At 36.8% G+C, this 25,428-nt stretch overlaps 1 protein-coding gene across 3 annotated transcripts in view; it reads right to left on the bottom strand.

The window, feature by feature from the left end:
- The window catches only part of LOC126198912 (DNA repair protein complementing XP-C cells homolog), a 142,337-nt gene extending 133,143 nt beyond the window's left edge, over positions 1-9,194 (bottom strand). The window contains exon 1 of one of the 3 annotated variants that reach the window (XM_049935542.1): positions 5,907-9,194. In XM_049935542.1, the coding sequence (XP_049791499.1) occupies positions 5,907-8,975 (3,069 nt within the window). In that variant the 5' untranslated portion in view covers positions 8,976-9,194. The remainder of the gene's footprint in view (positions 1-5,906) is intronic. The other 2 variants (XM_049935541.1, XM_049935540.1) reach the window with 2 other exon arrangements.
- Between the last annotated feature and the right edge of the window lie 16,234 nt (positions 9,195-25,428).

Here is a 25,428-nt window from a genome sequence, read left to right as displayed (position 1 = left end):
CATCTAGTTACAACAATTCTAGTCCCATTACCAGAAAATAGAATTTCAAAGAAAGCAAAAGTTAAAGAACTGTTGATTTCGTACGTAACACAAACTGGTCGTGTGTGTCCTTTGCCTTTTACTGAGAACATTAGGGGAGAGGGGTGGGGAGAGAATGGAGGATCATCTGTGATTCAAGAAAGGAAATTGGAACACGAGATGCTATCTGATGTTTGAGAATGATAAGACAAAGAATACTAGAAGCTAACAGAAATGTGGAGCCTACATATGTCATGTTGAATGACAAAAGGCATTTGAGAGAGTGGATTGGAGTATCCCATTGGAATCGTTAAAATGTGTTGGTAGGCTTACCCTACACAAGACAAAAGGACTGTCAGTGAGGAAACAGGTGTGTCAGGTACTGGAAAGAGGCGATGTACAGGGGTGTTGTTACCAATGCTTTTTCATTTTTACACTGAGAAGCTACCAGACAAAGCATTAGAAAAAACAAGAAATGTAACAATAGGAGGTGAAAGGACAAAGACACGCCATGCGTGAATCAAGAAATAAGTGCAGCATATGAGTGAATTGAATCAGTTGCTAGACTTTTTAAAAATGTCAGTACAGTGAACATAAACAACACTGGGAGCATATTTCACACGACTCATAACCTGTATCTCAAAGGCCAGGGAAAACACCTTATAGTAAATTAAGTGCTGAGTTAAATAGGAGTGAAGCCTCAAGAACTAAAATCATTATCATCAATCTCAAACAAACATCAAGTCTGTTTCCAAGACTTTTTCAGGCTAAGTGATAAGATTGTCAAGACAATCTGAGAAGTACTACTCTGTTGAATGGCTCCAGCAGCAGTGTTCCTACTAGCAGTGTTAAAACATTTCAAATGTATTGTGTGACACTAAACTGTCAAACTACAACAATCAACCACAAATACCAGTAACAATAAACTGTGTGTGTGTGCCACCAAAATGGAGCTACTGCATCTTGGCATTAATGATGCTAAATCTATAAGCCACACGTAAGTATTATGTTTCACAGAATCCCACGTTACCAGTGGAACTGAAATGTCCCAAATTGATGGATCAGTGGCAGTAAGTCACTGTAGATCTGTTATGGAGAAACTGGAAACTGTAATTTATGTTGAAACTGATGTAATATTAAACTCCTTGAATAAGTACTTACTGTGTAGATTTCCACTTTGAAGCATGTGGAACAGAAATTACTTCTAATGAGAGGTCAGTTATACTATTGGGAGTGCACAAGGCTCCTGCACGGCAAATGTGTATTTGCCTGAACTGCACAGAACACCTTCTGAACCACATTTGTTGAACAAAAACATGAGACAACTAAAGCTTCTTAAAGAACCATTTTATCTGAGGGCAGTAATTAAATTTCTCACTAGAATAACAAGTACCTGTTAGAGCTTAACTGACAGTACTTTCTTGGACACAGGCAGAAGCTGCTGCATCACTGTAAGGCAAATTGTCAGTGGACTCACATGACAACAGTCAACTGCTTACAGTAAATGACAATGACTATGTCATAAAGCTATGCATTCCTTTAAATCTTACAGGTCACTCATAATGACAGGCTAGAAATCTTCAACCTTTCCCTGCAGCAGATGGATTTGAGCCCTGTATATATGGGGAAAGGAATGTTAGTGACAAATCTAACCAGTTATCTAATGAATTTATATAAGTGGGGAAAAAATTAATCTTAAGAAACAATCTGCAATGCGCTAATACAAAACCCTGGATTACTAAATGAATCAGAATATCCTCTATACCAAAAAGCAATATATATGAATCCCTGAGGTTTTTTGGTGATCCAGTGAAAAGAAATACAGATTATACTGTAATATTTTAAAAAGAGCCACAAAAATCTGAAACTATGCAGGCTACATCTCATCTGAAAACTCAAATAACGAAGCAAAAAACCAAAAACCATTTAGCAAGTTATAAAAAGGAGGGGTGGGCAAAAAGTAGAATATATGTCTGGTATAGAAACAAGTCATCGTGGAAACATACTAATAAACACAGAGGAAATTGCTAATATCTTCACTAGACTTACTCTTTTACTACTGCTGAGAAAATTGGCTGTAAAGTGTCGGTGAGTGATGCATCAGCACCTCTGCATAAAGCTGGGAGTGCCCGAGTTGGTCAGATGCATGTAATTTCCATCACAATGAGGGTGGTAAGATCAAGAAGACAAAGATATGAAAGCAAAAAATTCTTCTGGGGTTCCAGGAGACGAGGTGCTGGCAGAATTAAAGCTATGAGGATGGGCCGTGAGTCATGCTTGGGTAGCTCAGATGGTAGAGCACTTGCCTGCTAAAGGCAAAGGTCCTGAGTTTGAGTCTCGGTCTGGCACACAGTTTTAATCTGGCAGGAAGTTTCTTCTCGGATTGATAATATTTCAATGAGGATGCTTAGGCACGGTCACATTTTTAATGAACTGCTAATTCAATGTACTTTCCCACTTAGACTGAAATATGACAATGTGAAACCACTTTTGAAAAAAAGATGAAAAAACTGTTGCATAAAATTACCACCCGTATCCTTGCTAACAAGTTTCTCCAAGGTCCTAGAGAAACAGGTCTTCAGGAGAATTGTTGATCACCTGAACAGCCATAACATTCTATCTCAATGTCGGTTTGGTTTCTGGCAAGACTTATCAATTGATAATGCTATTTTCTCCTTCACTGATCAAATTCTGCAACCCCTTAACAGCAAACTGGCACCAATCGGAATACTGTGCGATCTATCCAAGGCTTTCGACTGCATCAACCATGAAATACCGTTAAATAAAACACACTTCTGTGGAATAACTGAGACATGAATTAAATATTATCTTACAGATAGGACACAAAGGGTAACAATTACTTACTGGAATGGAATTCCAACCTCATCCAAAGGGCCGCAGTCAAGACTGGAGTTCCATGAGCACCATTGCTGAGGCCCTTACTATTCCGGAAATACGGAAGCATCCAATTCCACCCGTCAGCTTTGACCCATGATGTCACAAATATGGCGGAAACGACCATCCACTACGACTCCAATATGTCGCCTATGACGCCATTATGTAAACATGACAACAAACAAAAATACATCGAAAAACCAACACACACAACTTCCACAAAAAACCTAATCAAACTAATGGGACAAGCTTGGGAAATTGGGGGGTTTTTGGATGGGGACACACTAAATATAAACAAATTTAGTCACACACCACCATTCCAAACCACACAAAATGACGGAAAAAAAACCCGACAACACAAAACTCCCCAAATTCCACTAAACACTATATCCTCTGGAATTGGACACTTCCCTTTACCTACATAGCTCAACCGCAATTCCTGATACCACCTTATAAACCTCCAAAAATTACACCACCACCGAAACTTTTGATACCACCAAACCAACATCTACAAAAACAAAATTGGAATCTAACACTTCCCTTGACCTATATAGCTCAATAGCAGCTCCAGATACCAGAACACCCACAGCCACGACCACACATTGGAATCTAACACTTTCCTTCACCTATATAGTTTGACAACAGATCCCGATACCAGAACACTCACAACCACACTTTGGAATTGAACATTTCCCTTCACCTATGTAGGTCAACAGCAGCTCCCAATGCCAAACTACCCACACCAACGACCACACTTTTGAATCGAACAGTTCCCTTCACCTACATACGTCTACAGTGGCTCCCGAAACCAAAACACCCACAACTACAGCCACACCTTGGAATCTAACAGTTCCCTTCACCCACATAGGTCAACAGCGGCTTCCAATACCAAAACACCCACAGATACGACCACACATTGGAATCTAAAGCTTCCCTTCAACTACATACCCACAAACCAACACACGATACCAAATCACCAATACCACAAACCACACAACTCAGAATACAACAACAAAGTTCCAGCACCACAATCACACACAGGCACAAACACACACGCACGTACGCACACCAACAAAAAATACACAACCACAAGAAAGACTCAACCCACCCACACCCCACCCCAACCACCCACATCACCCCAAAACAAAATACCCATAAAAAAATGTAAATCAAACACTACAACTCAACAAAAACTGCAACAAAATAGATCCTCCACAACTAAATCAACTAGATCCTCCCCTCACAAACACTACCAACAACTAAACACCCCCTCCCGCCTGAGCCGCAGCCACCCACCCACACAAACCACCCTAACCAACCACCTTCAGCCAGTACATCTTACTGACAGCAAAAAAAAGCCCTCAGGGACGCTCTTCTGCCAACAGCACTCGTCTAAATGAGACTGAATGTTAGAAGAGCGCCTCTTCCCCCTCCCAAGAACTGACTTAACGGCCCCACACAACCCCTCTACAGTATTCGTACAAGCCCCCGTCGCAATTTTTAAACTCTAAACTATGGTTCACTACTTTATGATTGTACTCCCTCTTACCCCACCCCCTATAAGAAGCATCAGAAACTACAGTAGAACCCGGTTCTATAAACTCCTCAATTAACCCCACTAATTCCTTCTTAGTCTGCCCCTCCAAAACCCTAAAAACACATTTCAAACATCCACCCCACGATACAACAGCCCCCCCACACCCAGACACCAACCACAGACTTACCCCTTCCATACTTCCTTTTTCCAAACTGTGACTCGTCCACCTCCACCACAACCCCAGGCCCACCCAACTTACCCCTGTACTTAATAAACTCCAAACACACTTCATGACAAAACAAAAGCCAGTCAAGCATGCTCCTCTCACTCACACCAGTATCATGCACACAAAAACTTTGAGAGGATTTATAACAAAAGTAGTACGCCAACAACACAATCTCACGCATGCCCAACCTAGACATCTCGAACCAGGAACCGCGGCGTATGGAGCGTCATAGGTCATCCATCAGACACTGTTACATATAACTGTCGCTGCTCTGAGGCATCAGAACTTTTGCCAATTTCATGTAATGACCACAAACAGCACACTTCACGACCTCCGCAAACAAGCCAAACAGCTACAGAAACTTTATCAGCTCAATCGGACTAGACCCCATCTCAGCATGCAAACACACAATGTTAATTTTGTCAGTCATATCCGTACCTAACAACAGCAGCAACAAATTAATTTACTCATATTAACACACGACCTACAGCTAACAGTACTACAATAACTTTCACACAACAAACACTAAATCGTTAACTCACTGAAAATAATTCCTCTCCACACACACCCAGAACAAGCAGTAACACCAAACTGAACCCAATACACCACACAACACGAAACCCCTAGACACACCACTAGAGGGCACCACGAACAGCAACTTAAGACATCTACAAACACACCAAACTCGCTAACCAAACTCCACGCCGTCATGATGTCACACATCACAACAGCCTTATATCACAGGTCAAAGCTGACAGGTTGGATCTACTCCTCACACTGTACCATCTCAGCGAGTAAGTTAACCCTCTTTGCTGAAGATACACCTCTCTGAATAGATCAAATAGCATGAAAAAACCTGGAAACTTCTGCTAATAATGCATTTAATAATATTCCCATACTGTTTTCTCTATGCACGCCGATAAAACATATTATGTACAGTTTCATGTGACACGGAAAGAACATGAGGATATAAAATAAGTGTAATGGACAACCATATACAGCACGTGGACTCTGCTGAGTTCTTGCGTGAGTTCCCTGACAGGAAATTAAATTGGTCCAACCACGGCCTATATCTGGATATAAGACTTCCATTTTGCAGCTTTCTAATATACTTATGTCTCTTTTTTTCTCATCATAAGAAGTTGCTGTGTTAGCAAATTTTATTTATGATTGCAAAAACAAAATTTTCATACAGGCTGAAACTCCTTACAGGAAAAATGAGTTACTTACAGCAAGTTCTTGCACACAGTGAATCTGTCGATGATAGACATCCATGCAGATCCATTTCTCTTCAGATTCCAAAAACACCTCTAACCACATGTCACATCCGTCTTTCTTCTTCTTCTTTGTGTCTGCTGTAGGAGCTTCATCAGATTCTGGATCAGAAGATAATACCCTACGGTCAGTTTTTCCTTTTCGGTTTTTCTGAACTTTAATCTCAGCAGTAGAATCACTTTCACTACTGAAAGAATGTGCTATTGTACAAGAGGTGCTTGCTTTATTCTCCTTTGTATCTTTTGCAATTATCTTTTCAGCATTGATACTGATGATTTTCTTGGAACCTGTAGAATTTGTATGAGCAATTTTTGTTTCCATGATGCTTTCTTGTTCACACTGAATTTTTTCTTCATCACTGTCTGTGGTGTCACCATCATCTGCATACTTTATAACAGATCTCCTGATTCTCAAAGATCGGCTCGAATCACTTGCAGACTCAGACTTTACATTTTTTCTAGTGCCTATAGGATTTTCACAGCTTGTTTTCTGATTTGACTTCCCTGACTGCGCCACTTTCTTTGCAGCTGCTTCTTTAATAAACCTCATAGCTTCTTCTTCAGTCACACTGTCTCTTTCTTCTCCCATGAGACTTTTTGAAGTATTTGGTGCATCCTTTTTTCTCCCAGACTGTGCTTTCTTTTTCAACTCTCCCTTTATTTTTTTTCCTTTCGAAGTTGTTTTTTTTAAAGTTAAGTTACTTATATCTAACCGTGGTGGCTTTAATGGCAGGGGCTGCAGAGATATTACAAGCCTTGTGTTAATTCCTAAAGAGCGCAACACACACACGAACATCAGTACCATATCTTTTCTTGATTTTGCGGCCTTCTTTTGAAATTGTGCCTGCAATGAAATGAAGAGGTCTTCTTTATCATCAACATTCTCTTGTACTGCCACAGTTTTTGAAAACCATTGAACAATTCGTTTCAAATTGGCAAGATCCATATGTCTGTCAGTATAACAGTACTTTGAAGGTACCAAGGACAATGCCAACGCCATTAGCATTTCTGAATTCAAAATTTTATTCACATAATTTCCATGAGCAACCCAACATAACAAATGTGCCTTATGCATAAGAATTTGTATATCCCTCCGTACTCTATTTATTTGACGCCTTACATACGTTGCTACATCAATGCCTTTCTTCTTCTTTTTCTGATGCATGTTGGGAACCTGCACAGTAACAGCAATACCTTCTTTAGGAATGGTGTGTTTAACCTCCTGCCCTTTGAAAGTACTGGTATCTACTTCTTCCCAATCACTACTTCCTTCTTCTTCACTTTCCACAGTATCCTTCAAAATATTCCTTTTTTTTGTTTTCCTGACAGATTTAGGTTTAGGCTTAGGATCCAGACCCTCTCCCAAAGCCAACAGTTGTGAAACATCCAATTTACTTACATCAGGGGTAGAGGTTTCAAATCTAAAATGCCTGGATTTAACCAGTGCCTTTTCTTGCTGACTTTTCTCTGGTTTACTGCACTTATCAAATGCCTTTTGCAGTTTTGCATTAAATGTCTTCTTTCGTCTTCCAACTGAAGGTGGTTTAACGCCAGTAACATCCTTCACCCTTATGCTCAGTGGTCCAGCAGAATAATGTTCATCCTTGAGCATGTCATTTCCTTTCTGCAGTCCTTGCTTGCTTGCCTCTCTTTCCATTTCATCAGCTGTCGAATCTTGCAAATCATCTGAGTCGTCAGATTCACTTAACCTGTTTATGCTAGCAAGAATACTATTTTCTACCACACAAAGGTCCGAAGCTACCTCTTTTTTCTCAATCTTGAAGAAATCAGAGTTTAAGTCAAGTGACTGTGTTGGCACAAGAAAGTCATCAGAACTACTTTCTGATGATTCATCAGGCACACCTTCACTCTTGCGTTTTTTAGCCCACAGAACTCGAGAATCTGAGGCATTCTTTTCTTCTCTTCCTTGGCAATCAGCATCATCTCCGCATGAACTACCACCGTAACCTTTGTCTGAAGAACTTGTACTGTCATTTTTAATTGCTGGCTTTCCTCTTCTATATTTCTTTCTTGATGATGCTCTTATCTTCTCCAGTGATTCCTCACTATCAGAAGAGACTACATGCAATGAAGATCTGTCATTTTTAATTGATTTTGTTTTTCCTCCTGTACCTCGTCTTGGTGACACTCTTCTCATCTTCTCCGGCGATTCGTTATTATCCGAAGAGACCACATGCAACAAAGATCTGTCACTTCTAATAGATCTTGTTTTTCTTCCTACACCTTCCTGTCTTGATGACATTCTTCTTATCTTCTCCGGCGATTTGTCACTATCCAAAGAGACTGAATGTACTGATATGTCATTTTTAATTGACTTTGTATTTTCTCCCGTACCTTTTTGTCTTGGTGACTCTCTTCTCATCTTCTCTGGTAACTCATTATTATGCGAAGAGACCACATGCAACACAGATCTGTCACTTCTAATAGATCTTGTTTTTCTTCCTATACCTTTCTGTCTTGATGACATTCTTCTTATCTTCTCTGGCGATTTGTCACTATCCAAAGAGACTGAACGTAATGAAGATCTGTCTTTTTTAATTGGCTTTGTCTTTTCTCCTGTACCTTTTTGTCTTGGTGACACTCTTCTCGTCTTCTCTGGCGACTCATTATCCGAGGGGACCACAAGCAACGAAGATATCTCACTTCTAATAGATCTTGTTTTTCTTCCTATACCTTTCTGTTTTGGTGATATTCTTCGTATCTTCTCTGCCGATTCCTCATTATCCGAAGAGACTAAACACAAAGAAGATCTGTCTTTTTTAATTGACTTTGTCTTTTCTACTGTACCTTTTTGTCTTGGTGACACTCTTCTTATCTTCTCCACCGCTTCATCATTATCAGAAATGACAGCACGTAAAGAAGAGCTGTCATTTTTAACAGATTTTGTTTTTCTTGCTGTACCTTTCAGCCTTAATGACATTCTTCTTATCTTCTCCGGCGATTCGTCACTTTGAGGAGAGGCTGCACGCAGCGACGATCTTTTAACAGAATTCCCCGTCCTCATATTTGAAACCACTATCGTATGGATCCTCGGTACAATGCAGTGTCTTGATTTCTTCTACGACTCAACTACGATAAAGCGTATAAAATGTAATGAAAAGCACATGTAAGTAACAAGAGTAAATTGAAAGGGCCCACTTTGCTTTTCTCTAAATTCGTAGATGTTAACACCTAACACTGAGCAACCTGAATATATTATCAGACAGTAGTTGAAGAGGCAATAGTTGACACGTACCTATTAATATTATCTTCACTATTTAATCGCATAGTTTGATTTCGGCACACAACAAAGAACTGTCTACCAATCTTACATAACACAATACAATTACATCCGACGACACAGTCTTCCCCGTATTCCAACTGAGTTTGCGGTAGATATTTCAACCAAACCAGTCCCAAAACTTTAACGCATGTATATCAAACTGTCATAAACGCACATTTGTACACTTTGATACGTTCGTCTACAATTCCCGCCATTCCACAACATTCTCTATACGAAAGACGTTTCATTATCCAAGGACAATTTAAATCGATATATCGTTAAATCGACAGATACTCGCTCGCACAGAGTTTTAGTACAGGTACTGGAATTTAGCACTTATATTCCATTGTTTAAGGTGCAGTCCTTAGGAGAGCTCCCCTTAATTTATACGATTCCTTTATTTGCAGGAAGTTTAATGTGATGTAACTTCAAGCATTTTAAAATCAAGTCAAAGTTGTGATGAAATACATTTTAGTAATGTGTTATACTTGTATGATTACGAAAAATGACAATGTATTAAGGCCAGATCACACTGGCAGTAAGGGCACCGCCGCGTTACGGAACTGTCACGTCAAGGTGCATTCACACTGTTCGTCACGCCACGGCATTTCATGTCAATTCAAGTTACGTGATCTCAACTTCCACGGTTGACCTTTTTTTTCTTTTTTCACGTTATTTGCAGTCTTCTTAACATGCGTTTCAACTTTTTAACTCGCAAAGTGCACATACACAACGTGATAGCTTATATAGTGGACGCTGGAGTTCACATTTGTACGAAAATGACATTTATTGGAATCAAATGGTTTGCATGTCGAAGGGATAGCTTGCATGTTAGAGGAGGAAGATAGCATAATGTGCAGACATGGTAGCAAATCGCTCTGTTAAACATCGGAATGTAATTAACGTAAACTGAAAAGTGCGTGAAAAAACGATGATAAAAGATGACCGAAATTGCATAGTGATACATTTCTGGGCTCACCTGACGAATTGGCGAATTTCAATACGATAAATTTCTCGTGTGAATGTGGTATAACAGACTATAACCGTCAAAAAATTGTGAACACGGAACTTAATGCTGGTTTGGAAGAACATGTGTTAGAAGCACTCAGTAAAGAATTTCAGTAACAGAAAATTATGTACAGGATATTAAATCAGTATTAACGCAACACAACAATGATGAATATGTGCAGGACGACAGCCAACAGGAAAGATATATTAGGCCTAAGAACTCAGCTTGCTTAGTGCGAAGGACTGAGAAATTGGTGATACAAAGGGAGAACACATTTGATATTCTTCTCTAAATACAAAGGAAAAGCATTACCATAAAAATTGGTGATTGTGAAAATAGTGAGAAATCTCGTACAAAAGTGGGAAAATAGTCAGTCGTACATGTAACCACATACAGAAGAATAATTGCAAAATACATTTTTTTTGCAGATAACCCTGGTAGAAGAATCACTGAAATTTTGTGTAATGCTCAACAAAGACTGGACACAACTGGAACTGTAAAATGAGGGGCGCCTTTATCTGAAAGTCTTTAAAAGCTGTGGAAGTTCCTTACAATCTGGGAGCAAGTGTATTGCGATAGGAGATGCAAACGACGTTTACTTGATGAGAGTAGGCGAGCAATGAGGTTTTGAAAGGTAAACTTTGAAAGAATACACATACTGTCTTCTTTCTTGTGGCTATCCCATGGAGGCATGATTTAATAAAAAAAAAGTTGTGTGTTAATATTGAAATCACGATCACTATCAGGGAATTACAAAAAAATTGTAAATCATTTCCCAATGCCACTTTCATATTTGTTGGCAACTCTGTGTGAGAGCATTTTAAAGCTCATGGTCTGCAACGAAATAACAAGGGTAAAGAAGCCATGGGTGCCTAAATAACAAAAACTGTGCCCTCAACAAGTAATGTAAAAAACATCACAATTCTCCTGCTACCAGTGGCAAGTTTAGAAGCGCCAACCATACTAGTGCAAATAATGGAAGAATCAGCAGGGGTCGCCACTATAAACTTCATGCACAGCAACAGTGATCACGGAAACTCAAAGTGCAGTGATCAAACCTATGGTTACTGTACCGCTGCATTCATCAGCAGTAGTGTCAAAAACTGCAACTGTTGTTGACCTTTCATCAGTGGCTCAAGACTTTTCATCAATATTAGTCCCCCCATAATCTTCAGCAGTGCAAGACCCTTCACCTCCTGATGCATCTCGACCATCATCAGGAGTAACAGAGGTAAGCAGAAGAAGCACAAGAACCAGGAAACATACAACTCTATAGGATTTTTGTTTCCTGGCTTCAGTTCCAGGACTAACTTATCAAAAACTTGTGGTACACTTCCTACAATTTCTATTTACAACTTAAAACAAAACAGTGACATCAGAACAAAGAGTTTAGAAAATGACAAATTTTATACTTTTCACCGGAATATAATGAGTCTAAGAAATAAACTGGACCAGTTGTCTGTTGGATTAATGACAGTGATGCAATAAATAATGACCATATATTATGTTTTACTGAACAGCATTTAAAGGAAAGGATCGAGATGATGCAACTATATAAATACAACATAGCAGCTAATTACACAAGGAATTCATTGTATTATGGTGAAGCTATAATGTATGTAAAAATTATATAGTCTACAAGTTGTAACGGAAAATATTAAAGGCTTTACTTTACCGAAGTATGCGATACCCTCCAAATTCAACCAATTTAACGAGTATTTATGATTATAGAAAAGTTATTGTGTATGTTAACAATGATTGCACAACATGTCTCCATAAACAGTCAACCCACTAAATTATACTGAATAACTGACCCACACAAAAGTTCATATCACTTGATCACTGATACAGCAAATGTCATCATGTAAAAACACTAAGTTCATCTTAAATAATTAATATGAAGTACGAAAAATAGTGGCCAACTTAGGTATTTTGGATCTCCTTAAATAAAAATCACCCAGTGAAACCTATTTGTTCACTAGGAGCGTTTTCACTCTGTATTCACGTAATCAATCCTATTTTAGACTAAAACCAATGTAATTCTTAATAATTCATGTTATTTACTTGTTTATGCAAATTAGAGAAGTCAATTGACAAACTTCTGAAAATCGGCCTTTTTGTAACAAAGAATTATTCTGTCAAGTCAACAAATCTGTCTGTCATTTTAATAACATGTTAAATTATGTCACTCGATGCAAATTAATAACTTATCTGCACAAATTATGATAACAGATGTACATGTGACTTATAAACTATACATCTTTTTAGTAGTTCTTTGACAATGTTATAAATACAAGCAGCAAGAAGGGTCGAGGAGGCAGTCGGAACATCACTTTGGTAAAGTGTGTTTGTGTGTTATTGTTTGAGGTGGATAAACAATGCAAAGAACATGTAAAGGAAGTACTACTTTGTGTTGTGTCATGGTCTTTGGTGGACAGTGGAATTAAGATGGCCACCAGAGTAATAAATATTTGGAGTTTACATATTTGTTGGTTTCGCTCGTTCTTTATCATCAAAAGCACATAAAAAACACGGGACCTCATGTTTTTAACCCTAGACAACCAGATGTAGAACCTGCATCAGCATCGAGACACAGCAGCGATCCAGCAAGCAGCAGCGATTACTACAATACATTTTAATGGCGCCAACCTAACATCAAGTGCTAACAAGCTCCGTAAATTGGAGTGAAATAGTGCGATTATAGCAATTAGCAATATCTACGACAAAGCGACCATTACAAGAGTGGGGGCTCGTCCGGGATCTTTAAGTGCATCGGTGATAATAGTGCAGAGATAAATTTCGTAAGTGCTTAGCACTCCAAAAAAGTTTATTTGTGCAGTTTGGCAACAGTGAAAATATGTCAAAGTGAAAAACAAAAAAACGTGTGTATTTGCGACTACGAGAAACTATCGTCACACCGCTAGGAAGATTAACGTCTGGATTATGTCAATAGAATTCATCAATCAAGACTTCAGCTTCGATAAAACCGAATAGAAGTGAAGAAAGCCAACAAGAACACCGATAACGACATCATAGCATAGCTACATAAAGCAAGGTATTTTGTTGTTGTTGTCAAAAAAAATTAATAGTTAACATGTCTCTACCTGAGAGTGATAAGATCGTAGGAAATGTAAAAATTGAACCAGGGATGGTGAACAATTAAACTTAACAGAGTGGCTAGCAGAGTTTGCAACTCAAATAAGCTCGCAACTTAAACAATCGAGTGAACAAGTAAGTTTGAAACTTAAGGAAAACACAGATAGACTGGATAAGTTAAGTTTGAATTTTGATCTATTAAATACTCATCTCAATGAGAAGTGTGAGGAAATTAAAACTACCCTCAGTAAGGACACTAGAGAACAGTTGATACACTTCAGAAAAGAATTTCAAGTTAAAGTTGAAAGTTTAAATGAAAACATACAAGCTAACACAGACAGCATTGCTGTCATCTACAACAGAGTAGATACTGAAGTTGAAAGATTAGATCAGAGAATAGACAAAACATCAGAAAACCTTAAACAAGAATACAACCTGTATACCACTAATGTAGATACAAAAGTAGAAAATATACACACTAAATATACACAATTGGAAGATACATTGATGTCGAAACAAATGTTTTACAATCAATGTATGGGCACATCCAAGTGAAATGCTTTCCTGGTGAAAATCTGCACCCTATTGACTTTATTCACCAATGTGAGGATATGTTTCTTGTAGGAATGTCAGATAACATAAAAATTAAGTTAGTAAAACGGTTTCTAGAAGGGGAGGCCCTATCCTGGGCAAATGAGAATAATGATTCTTGGAATACTTTTGGAGAGTTTGAAGCTAAATTTATTTGTAAATTTTGGTCACAATCCATACAAGCCAGATTAAAGTCAGAATTTCTAAATGGACCAGTGTATAGAGGGAAAGTAGGGGGAATGCAAAAATTTTGCAGAGATCAATTGAAAAAACTTGCTCATTTGAATAACTCTTTTGATATTATGACACAAATTGATGTTTTAAAAAGAAGGTTACCAGAGAGACTGCAATGGGAATTGGTCCATGGACCAGACGATTCAATGGAAGAGTTCCTGAAATTTGTAGATAGATTAGATAGGGCCTTGGAAAGAGAAAAGAACCAAAGTTTTGGCTCTGGCAACAACCAGTATGGGGGGTGGAACAGGAATGTAAATAGAGATTATTATGGGAGGAGAGACTTTGAAAATTCTGGAAATAATGCTCCAAATAGCGGAGATAGGAGATATGAAAATGATTTCAGAAACAATACACAGGAGGGAGGATGGAGGAGAGATAACAGGAATGATAGAAATAGGTATTGGGGAAGAGAACCAGATAGAAGGGGGTTTGTTGAAAATAGTGAACAAAACGACAACTACAAACGGACAGACCGAGGGAACCAGCCGGGAAACAGTGGGCAGCATCACTAGATGTCCGTAATTTTGGGGCTAGACAATATTATGACAGGACAACACATAACCGAAACTGGAAAAGGAGAGGATACAATGCAAAGAGTAAATGCCATGAAAATACTGATGTTGTTAGAATGAATAAATTAGAATTTAATAAAAGGTTTTGGGATACTATGAGTAAAAGTGATACAGTTAATAAAAACAGTGTTCAAGCACAGATAGTTAGTGAAAGTGCAGGAGTTGAAGGTATTGCAGAGTTCCATAGTTGGGCTGAAAAAGATACTGGTGTTAATAACAAGTCAGACACACCACAAATAGAATCTATTTTGGGGGGTTTATTTGATAAGAAGGGGAATGATGAAGTGTTTAATGGAGCCAAAGACTCAATTGCTGAGATTCAGATACACAGGGGGGAAACTGAAGATGGGGTTGTTGTGGAGGAGGAGGAAGAAGTAATAGAGGGACATTTAAATGATGATCCTAAATCAAGTGATGTTATTGATGAGAGTGTGGTGGAGGAAATAAAAGTATTTGTAGAATTGAAAAGTGATTATGTGGTAAAGGTAAGTGATGTGACAAACATGGGTAATGATGAGGTTAATTTGAGTGAAATGCAGACTAGGGAATGTGTATCTGAGGACAAACTATTGCCTATTGGGAACTATGAAACACTAATCTATGAGAATGGTAATAATAATAATATTAAAGAAAATATAAAGGGAAGGAATGTAAATGTGTGTTTTCAAGAAAAAGGGGAAAAGTTTTTAGAAGTTTTGTGGAACAACTATGGAAACTGTATAAACAAAGATGCCTTTTGGAAAGAATTAGCAAAGGTAAGTGCAACCTTGCATCCTACATGGTGGACAAGAATCCATAGTGGATTTCATAAAAAATGTGGTGAAAACAGTAGTTTGTTAAGTGGCAACACAGTGTTAAGAGGAATAGATAAAAACAAAGGTTTATATTTAAATGTCAATGCTTTGCAAACAGAGAGGGATGTGTCTAAGTGTAGGAAAGAGACATCAGACTTAGGAACTAAAGAAATTGAAAATGATCTATTGTTTGAAAATACTGAAATAGACAAAGATGTTGAGCTAGGTTGTCCATATGTTAAAGTAAACATTGACATTTGTCCATTTGAAATAAAAGAAAGCCCACATCCTAATGCGTATAGACTTATCTTTCCCAGATCAAGAAGGTTATTTGGATTAAGAAACATCACTGAATTGAAACCATATAAACATGATCAAGCACATTTCCCTGTTTGAATACAACAACTTACCCATTTTCCGTAAAGCATGTTATCAGCAAAGGTTTTTACTGGGTGTGTCAAATAGCAACTACCACTCATCCTACAGACCCTGGAAAAGTTCCAGATCTCTGAGACAATGTTTTTATATTTTTTATTGTCACTATTGAATATTAAATTTTGAGACATCTTCTTTACTTGCAATGGGCAAGAAGGTGGCAAACATTTATTACTTTCTGTTTGTATTGTTGAATATGGGACATACTTGCACCAAATATAAAAGACAATGTAAAAAATTGTTGTGCAAGACCCATCATTTTGTTACTATTCTTTTCTTAGGCATAAGATTTGTGTACAATTTTCTACAGCTAATCAGATGTTCACCAAGTTTGATGTATGTGTTATGTTGTGACCAATTTAAGTGTGCAATTTTGGTATTCATATGTTCTTGTATTATCTTGACTATGTGTCTCAATTGGAGACAATATTAAAAAAAAACTTTTCTTTTTTTTCAAATGCATACTATATTCATAAATGTGACTTCTCTAGTGTTTGTGTTTGTATATCATGTCCATACTTATAATTATGTTCTTTGTTTTCATTTCCTTTATGTGGCTCAAAAAGAGCAGACAGTTGCAATATTTTCCTATGGACATCTGACCTGTCCATCTATGTAATATATTTATGTTCCTTCTATTATCTTGATTATTCTGTGACTCAATGAGAGCTGACTTTGAAATAATTTACATATATTTTTTTATATATCTTAAGATTGCATGTGATATATTTGTGTCTGTTTTTGATCATTTTCCATGTGGCTCTCTGGGAGCAAAGATTAACAGTTTTTTTTACTTTCATATATTACTAAATACTTTTATTATGCTGTCATACTGAGAGCCATAACACCAAGTGCATTTGAAACAACACAACTAAAATATTTGCAGGAAACGGTCATTGTATACATGCACATTATGCATAGTAAAACAAAACAAAAAATTATTAAAGTAGTACTTTTCCAAATTTTAACCATTTGACACATTTGTCCTAGTCGGCTAATATCATTAGCATTCTGTAAATGATATTACCCGAGGGGGGTATTGTAACGGAAAATATTAAAGGCTTTACTTTACCGAAGTATGCGATACCCTCCAAATTCAACCAGTTTAACGAGTATTTATGATTATAGAAAAGTTATTGTGTATGTTAACAATGATTGCACAACATGTCTCCATAAACAGTCAACCCACTAAATTATACTGAATAACTGACCCACACAAAAGTTCATATCACTTGATCACTGATACAGCAAATGTCATCATGTAAAAACACTAAGTTCATCTTAAATAATTAATATGAAGTACGAAAAATAGTGGCCAACTTAGGTATTTTGGATCTCCTTAAATAAAAATCACCCAGTGAAACCTATTTGTTCACTAGGAGCGTTTTCACTCTGTATTCACGTAATCAATCCTATTTTAGACTAAAACCAATGTAATTCTTAATAATTCATGTTATTTACTTGTTTATGCAAATTAGAGAAGTCAATTGACAAACTTCTGAAAATCGGCCTTTTTGTAACAAAGAATTATTCTGTCAAGTCAACAAATCTGTCTGTCATTTTAATAACATGTTAAATTATGTCACTCGATGCAAATTAATAACTTATCTGCACAAATTATGATAACAGATGTACATGTGACTTATAAACTATACATCTTTTTAGTAGTTCTTTGACAATGTTATAAATACAAGCAGCAAGAAGGGTCGAGGAGGCAGTCGGAACATCACTTTGGTAAAGTGTGTTTGTGTGTTATTGTTTGAGGTGGATAAACAATGCAAAGAACATGTAAAGGAAGTACTACTTTGTGTTGTGTCATGGTCTTTGGTGGACAGTGGAATTAAGATGGCCACCAGAGTAATAAATATTTGGAGTTTACATATTTGTTGGTTTCGCTCGTTCTTTATCATCAAAAGCACATAAAAAACACGGGACCTCATGTTTTTAACCCTAGACAACCAGATGTAGAGCCAGCATCAGCATCGAGACACAGCAGCGATCCAGCAAGCAGCAGCGATTACTACAATGCATTTTAATGGCGCCAACCTAACATCAAGTGCTAACAAGCTCCGTAAATTGGAGTGAAATAGTGCGATTATAGCAATTAGCAATATCTACGACTAGGCGACCATTACAAAGTCTATAGATGCGAGAAATTATTGTGTTGATCAGCATTTTGAGGGTCACTGCATTGAATTCCATGTTAATACTCTGTCTATTTATGTGGTTACAGTTTACAGAGCTCCGTCAGGAAAGCTTAGTATAATGCTAAAGCAAGTAGAATCACTTTTAACTCGCCTGTTTTGAAAAACCAAAGAAATTATCATGCTTGGTGACATTAACGTAAATTTCCTCCATGTAACAATGATAGACCAGATTTTGAGAATATATTGAGCACTTTTAATCTGAGGGCAGTTGCTGACTTTTCAACAAGAGTGATAATGGACTGCACAAGACTGATTGACAATATCTTTATAGACAGTAACACAATTGATAACATATGCATAATACAAATCTTAAATGGTCTTTCAGATCTTGATGGGTGGCTGTTAAAATGCATGAAGTAAGCCCTGCTAACAGAAGTAGTTTATCAAAAAATCGTTTAGACTAATCAACAATGAGAATCTAGAAACCCTCAGCAGTCATTTGCAGCAGTTAGAATTGGACACCGTATATAAGGCTAGAAGTGTCAATGATAAATGTAATCTGTTTCTGAATGAATTTGTTACCCCTCTTTGAAGCTGTATTTCTTAAGAGAACCTCAAGAAGTACCAACCAGACTGGTTCAATAAACAATGACTCATTAAGGGAATCAAAATATCTTGTAAAACAAAGAGAATGCTTTATGTTTCACTCAGAAATTCTAACAAACCTCAGGAAAGGGAACACTACTAATTATACTGTAGCATCCTAAAATATGTAATTAAAAAATCCAGGCACATGTTTATCAAACCTGAAATTAACAGCTCAAATAATAAAATAAAAACTATTTGGAATGTGATCAAAGATGAGACAGGAAAAATTTCAGAAAATACCGACAGTATCGAAGTGTGTCATAATAGAAGCATTGAAAAAGCAGGCAATAGAGTTGCCAATTTTTCAATAACCATTTTTTGACCCTGATAGTGGATGAAACTGGTTGTAAAGGATCTATACTTGAAACTATGAATCTTCTTCAAAAAGCAGTGCCACACAAAATCAATCAGATGCATATACCTTATATTACAACAGACGAGATTTTTAAGGTAATAAGCCAAATGAAAAATAAAAATTCCACTTTAGTGGATAATATATTAATGAAAGTACAGAAGCACTGCTGCAAATTTATTCTTGAAATTCTCAGTCACTTATTTGATGAGTAGATAAATCAAGTGCTGTCCCCAATAGCCTCAAATACACAGTTTTTAAACCACTGTTCAAAAAAGGTGATAAAGCTGTGGTTTCCAACTGCTGGGCAACTTCATTGCTAACCAGTCTTTCTAGAATTCTAGAGAAACATATGTTCAAGAGCATCATGGATCATGTTAATAAACATAAAATCCTTAATAAAAATCAGTTTGGATTCAAAAGCGTATTTCATTTGAACACACCAATTTCTTATTTGTCAATCATATCCTCGAAGCCGTAAATAATAAAATGTCACCAGTTGGAATGTTTTGTGATCTGTCTAAAGCATTCGACTGTACAGTGCACAAAATTCTACTTACAAAAGGCTGGGCACTATGGCTTATATGATAAAGTAGGGATGTGCCTCGAATCATATCTAGATGACAGAAGGTAGAAGATAGTATTTAATACTGCAATGGCACCAGCCTGCTCTGGCTGGGGCACAGTGAAATGTGGAGTACCACAGGGCTCGGTGCTTGGTTCCTTACTTTTTCTAATCTTGATCAGTGACCTGCCAACATGTGTGACGCAAAAAGCACACAGCAGCCAATTTCCAGATGAGACAACCATTATGACGGAGAAAGTACCAAACTGCAGTCTAGAGAACTCTACAACCAATATATTCAAAGAATCTCTAGATTGGTTCACTTCCAGTGGTCTGTCTCCTGGTGTTAGCAAGGCTCAATTCATTCAGTTACTAACAGCAAACAAAAAATTGGAAAATATTGAAAAAAAAATGATGTGACAGAGAAATATGGGACTTGAGTCTTCCACATTCCTGGAATTATACATTAATAACATTCTAAACTGGTCAGTTTACATAACCGACTTACGTAAGAGATTGAATTCAGCAGAATTTGCCATGCGCTTAGTTTTGTCTGTTTATGACGTCGAAACGATCAAAGCTGTGTACTTTGGATATTTCCATTCATTTATGAAATATAGCATAATATTCTGGGGAAACCAGTCTTGAGCAAATAAAGTTTTTATTGCACAGAAGTGAGTCATCAGAATTTTGGGTAGAGTGCACCCTAGATGCTCTTGCAGAAACTTATTCAAACAACTCAGGATCCTTACCTTGCCATGCCAATACATTTTTTCATTATTGTGCTTTGTGAATAATAATCAGACAACAAACAGGACAAACAGTGATTGTCATGGTCCCGATACAAGAAGTAAAAATAATCATCACAAAAATATAAAAAATCTCAGCAGTGTACAGAAAGAAGTACATTATTCAAGCATAAAAGTATATAATAAACTTCCAGTTTGTGTTAAACCAGCCATTGGAGGTAACAATAAATTTAAAAAAAACCAGCTAAGACTTTATCTTTTGAATAGGTCTTTCTATCATTCACTGAAATTTTTTGACAATGTGTAATAATTAGTGAATATGTTTAATCTTAAGCATTTCTCTAAGAAATGACTATGTAGCAATGTATATCAATTGTTAATAATGTGTTTTATGTAAATGAGAATGTAAGCCTTATAATTTGTTTGTGTAACTATCATTATAATCTACGTCGTTATCTGTACACTGGAACTTCATGTATAGATTTACATATGATGTTGATTGTGAGTCTCATGACCATTTACATTTGGTTGTTATTTTAATAATCTGACACATTCTACATCCTAATGATACACTCATTTTAAGGATCCATAGAACTCGAAAATAAATAAATAAGATAAGAAGTGCAAAACCACACAAAAAAGATTCTGGGTCCAGAAAATGTCATTAGGTGGTACAGAAAGGGAATTTCAATACTATATGATGAGCTAGAGGAAGAGCAATCTTCATTTTATATTTTAGAAATTGTTATGTCTAACTGCTACCAGAATTACTAAAAGGAACACAGTGTTATGCACTGCCAGCATATGCCACGAAAATTATTTAAGTTTAAGCTACATTGCCATCTAGTGCATATTTTTAAATACATGTATCTCCCTCAATACCTTTCCCTTCAAGATTTATAGGTTTTCTTTACGTCTTGTATTTGGTTTTTAATAGTTCAAGTGCCTTATTTGTACTGGGTTAGCTAGTGAAACCACATACATATTGACCACTGATACCTGTTAAAATGTTTCACACACGTCCAGAGCGCTACTTAACGATAAATAAGCCTGCCACAAAATGTATCTAAACAAACAACATTTCTTTATGAAATGCTACAAATGCCTGACAAAATACAATTAAATTCTACCTACTAATCAACCTGATTCTAATCGGCATACTTCTTTCACTTCAAGATGCAGCCATATATTTTTTGTGGTTACTATCAGTTTTTTGATCGTTATTTGTTATAAATTATTTCGTTTCGTTATTTATTTGGTTGAAATTCATAATAAATGATGAAAGATTAATTGAAGCAGTGAGGCAGCAGTATGAACTGTACAACATGAGCGTACTAAACTACTTGCCCTCTATTACATTTATAAAGTGGGTTTTATACATAGTTTTACAGTACTTAATATTTTACAATGAAGTGCATTAATTGCGAAATATGAACTAGGGCTGGTTGTACAAATTCATACTCTATAGAATTAGACAGTAATGGCCAGATTTTGGAAATTATTCATCAGATTGAAGAGGGACAAGAAAATGAGACTTTGACATAGTTATTACTGTGAATATATTGACTTGAATATTACAATTAGACTTAGTCTGTCGAAGGAAGCTATAAAGCCAATTCACATTAGCCATCACATAAAATACTGTCTTGTCAAAACATTCTGCAATGCATTTCAAACCCCGGCCACAGTGGCTGAGTGGTTGTAGGTGCTACAGTCTGGAACCGTGTGACCGCTACAGTTGCAGGTTCGAATCTTGCCTCGGGCATGCATGTGTGTGATGTCCTTAGGTTAGTTAGGTTTAAGTAGTTCTAAGTTCTAGGGGACTGATGACCTCAGAAGTTAAGTCCCATAGTGCTCAGAGCCATTTGAACTATTTTGCATTTCAAACGCCAGCATCCATATTGGCTGTCCTGTCCCATCAGTTATTTCATAGCACCATCAAGTTTTCTTGGGAAGAAAGTTGCAACAGTTGATGTCATCCATCTGTTGTTGGTCATGTGACCCCAATGCTAATTTCCTTCCAAAATAAAGCCGTGCACAGATCTCTACATTTCGTTTTATTGTGGTTTTTGTGGCTGGTATGAGTAGTTTGTTGGTCATTATTCATAGTTAATTGTTTTGTTTTGTTAGTTCTTCTGTTAAAGTATATAATAAATTATGAAAAATTAATTGAAGCAGTGAGTTTGCAGTGTGAACTGTACAACATAAGCGTACTGAATTGCTTGACTTGTACTTCATTTATAAAGTGGACTTTTATTAATACCAGTACCATATTTAATATTTTTGAAATGGACTACAATATGGTTGCAACTTGAAAAAAGCACTATAGGCAGAATCAGATGGATTAGTATTTGTAGATGGAATTTATCTTGGTGTTGTCAGGCTTTTGCAGTGTTTCATTAAGAAATGGAATGAAACCTTCACGCACTACAAGTTGTTTGTTTAAATATGTTTGTGACAGGCTTATTTATTGGAAGTGACTCTCTGGATTGTGTGTGAAACATTTTGGCAAGCGGCAGTGGTCAATATTTATGTAATTTCAGTAACTAACCCCAGTTCAAATAAGGATTTTGAACTACTAAAAGCCAAATACAAGATGTACAGAAAACCTATAAATCTTGAAGGGAAAGCTATTGAGGGAGATATGACTGTTGTACAAAAATTTGCACTGGACTAGCAACTGAACATAACCTTAAAGAAACCAGTTTTTCATGGGATGTGATGGCAGCTCATTAACACTATGTTAGTTTTAGCAATTCTGGGTGTAATTTAACGTAACAAATGAAAAACTTGAGACTTCAACTTTCTAAAATATCAAATGCAGATCCCTTTCCCCTTGAGATCCTTGTATAGTGTGTAATATGCCCCTTCTGTACCATGTAACGACATTTTTCGGACCTACACTCTTTTGGTGTTGTTTTGCACTTCTGTCTTCCTTCTCTAACATACAATCTGTCCCTGCAAGCTGCAACACATTGAGTTCAATAAATGTCACTCATAAAAATGTGCTCTGCATTGTGTATGTGCACTCTGCACATAAGAACAGTTGAAAATCATATTGCAAAGATCGCATTTCCTGCGAAAAACCAGTTGAGGACAGCCATGGGAGTTAAGATCACGTGACTTGAATTGACTTGACGTGACGGATGGTGTGAATTCACCTTGATGTGACGATGCCATGACGTGATGGTGCCATGATGGTCAGTGTGGAATTTGTCTACTTAAGGAATGAAGGAAAATTAGGTTTTAACAAATAGGTAAAGGAATAATGTGCTTTAATTGCAGGTCTGTCTATCACTATATTGCTGTGTGAGTGATGAACCAAAACAAAATATATGGTCTTGTTTGAAACATATGGAAAGGAATTAGGCATGATCTGAACAGAACGAACCCTACAGGCTCGATTATCTTAGTTTCAAAAGAAGAAATATCACTGTCCAAACAAAAGTGACTCACATATGAGCAAGTGAGTGAACTGGTTACAGAAAAATGTATTAGTGGAACATAGCCACTAGAAAACAGATTGTGTGAAGTACTATAAAAAAAGTTTGAAAACAGCAAAGAGCATGGTGATGTATATTCAGTGCACTCAAATGTTTCATTAACCACAAGGAAAGGTGGATCCATAAGTGGAAAATAATTCAGACTAAGCAGAAAAATGACAATATGAGAATGCAGACCTCAATAGATAAGCCTACAGGTAACTGAATGGTACCTCGTCAGTCCATGGAGATCAATGCTATAAATGTTTGATATTCCTTAGAAAATCAGTTGCGATGTTCTCAATGATATAGTGTCACAAAAACAAGGCTCATAAAACTACCTTTACAAAAACCCTAGTGAGGTGATTAATACCAAAGAAGCACAAAAACAATGTGACGTCCTAACAGTTCCATTTACATCTATGCAATATTTCGATGTTATTAGGAACTACAACAATGGAAAAGAAACCTTTTAGTTTTCATTGATAGCCATGAACATAGCCTGTCTTCAGGCCAAGTTCGTCATTTGCTGAAGTTTGTAAACTGATAAAGATAAGTCAGAAAGCCCACTTCCATGGATTACATTTGGAGTAGAGCAAGGTCTGATTCCATGCCTGCTTTGATGGATTGGTTACATCCTTCAAGATGGCGACCATTAACTATCAGCTAATGATGAAATAAACGAGACAGCTGCAGGAACCCGGGGTTTGGTTGGGGATGATAAAACTATCATGCACACGAATTCCTCTAGAATAAACTGAATGAAAAAATGCAAAAAAAGGGAAAAACGCCAGTAAGTTGGAACTGAATATTTTGCGTAACCTACATAGCTCAAATGAAGATAGCGGCACCTGACAACCATCTCTCGCCCCAAAGCAACCATATAATCGAAAAACAACACACACAAATTTCTCCAGAATACACTTAACAAAAATAAGCAAAAAAAACTGGAATTGAATTGAATACTCACCCCTTCCCAAGAAAATGAAACTAACTGAAAATTTATTTGAAAACCCTTATTTCAAAGTGATTTTCCTCCATAAACTAACTATAATCTCACAACAAATGAAAAGCTCATGAAACATACTTAATAATCATAGACAACTTCACATTAATCATAGCATGTCACAAACCACACACACACACACACACACACACACACACACACACACACACACACACACACACACACACACACACACACAAAATCATGCTGCAAACAACAAAATATTCAAACACAACTCCAAAGCAAATGATAAACACAAAAATTCAATCTAACAAACTGACAAAATGCAAACAAAAACTAACTGTTCAAAAACAAAAAAACAAATAAAGTTGTGTTTTTAAGTTCTTCCCTTACCTTACCCTTGGAAATTGTGCCATATATGGAGAGATACAACCAATTATTTGTGGGAAACAAGAATATAAATAAAATCACTACTAGTTTCTCTAGCAACAATTTAAGCTTTGTTCGCAGGTTTCATGATATATTTGGAATAAGCAGCAAATTTCACAAAC

This window comes from Schistocerca nitens, chromosome 8 (assembly GCF_023898315.1).
Source record: "Schistocerca nitens isolate TAMUIC-IGC-003100 chromosome 8, iqSchNite1.1, whole genome shotgun sequence".
NCBI classification, from domain to species: domain Eukaryota; kingdom Metazoa; phylum Arthropoda; class Insecta; order Orthoptera; family Acrididae; genus Schistocerca; species Schistocerca nitens.
The sequence above is the reverse complement of the archived record's forward strand: the minus strand, read 5'-3'. Positions and strand labels throughout refer to the sequence as shown.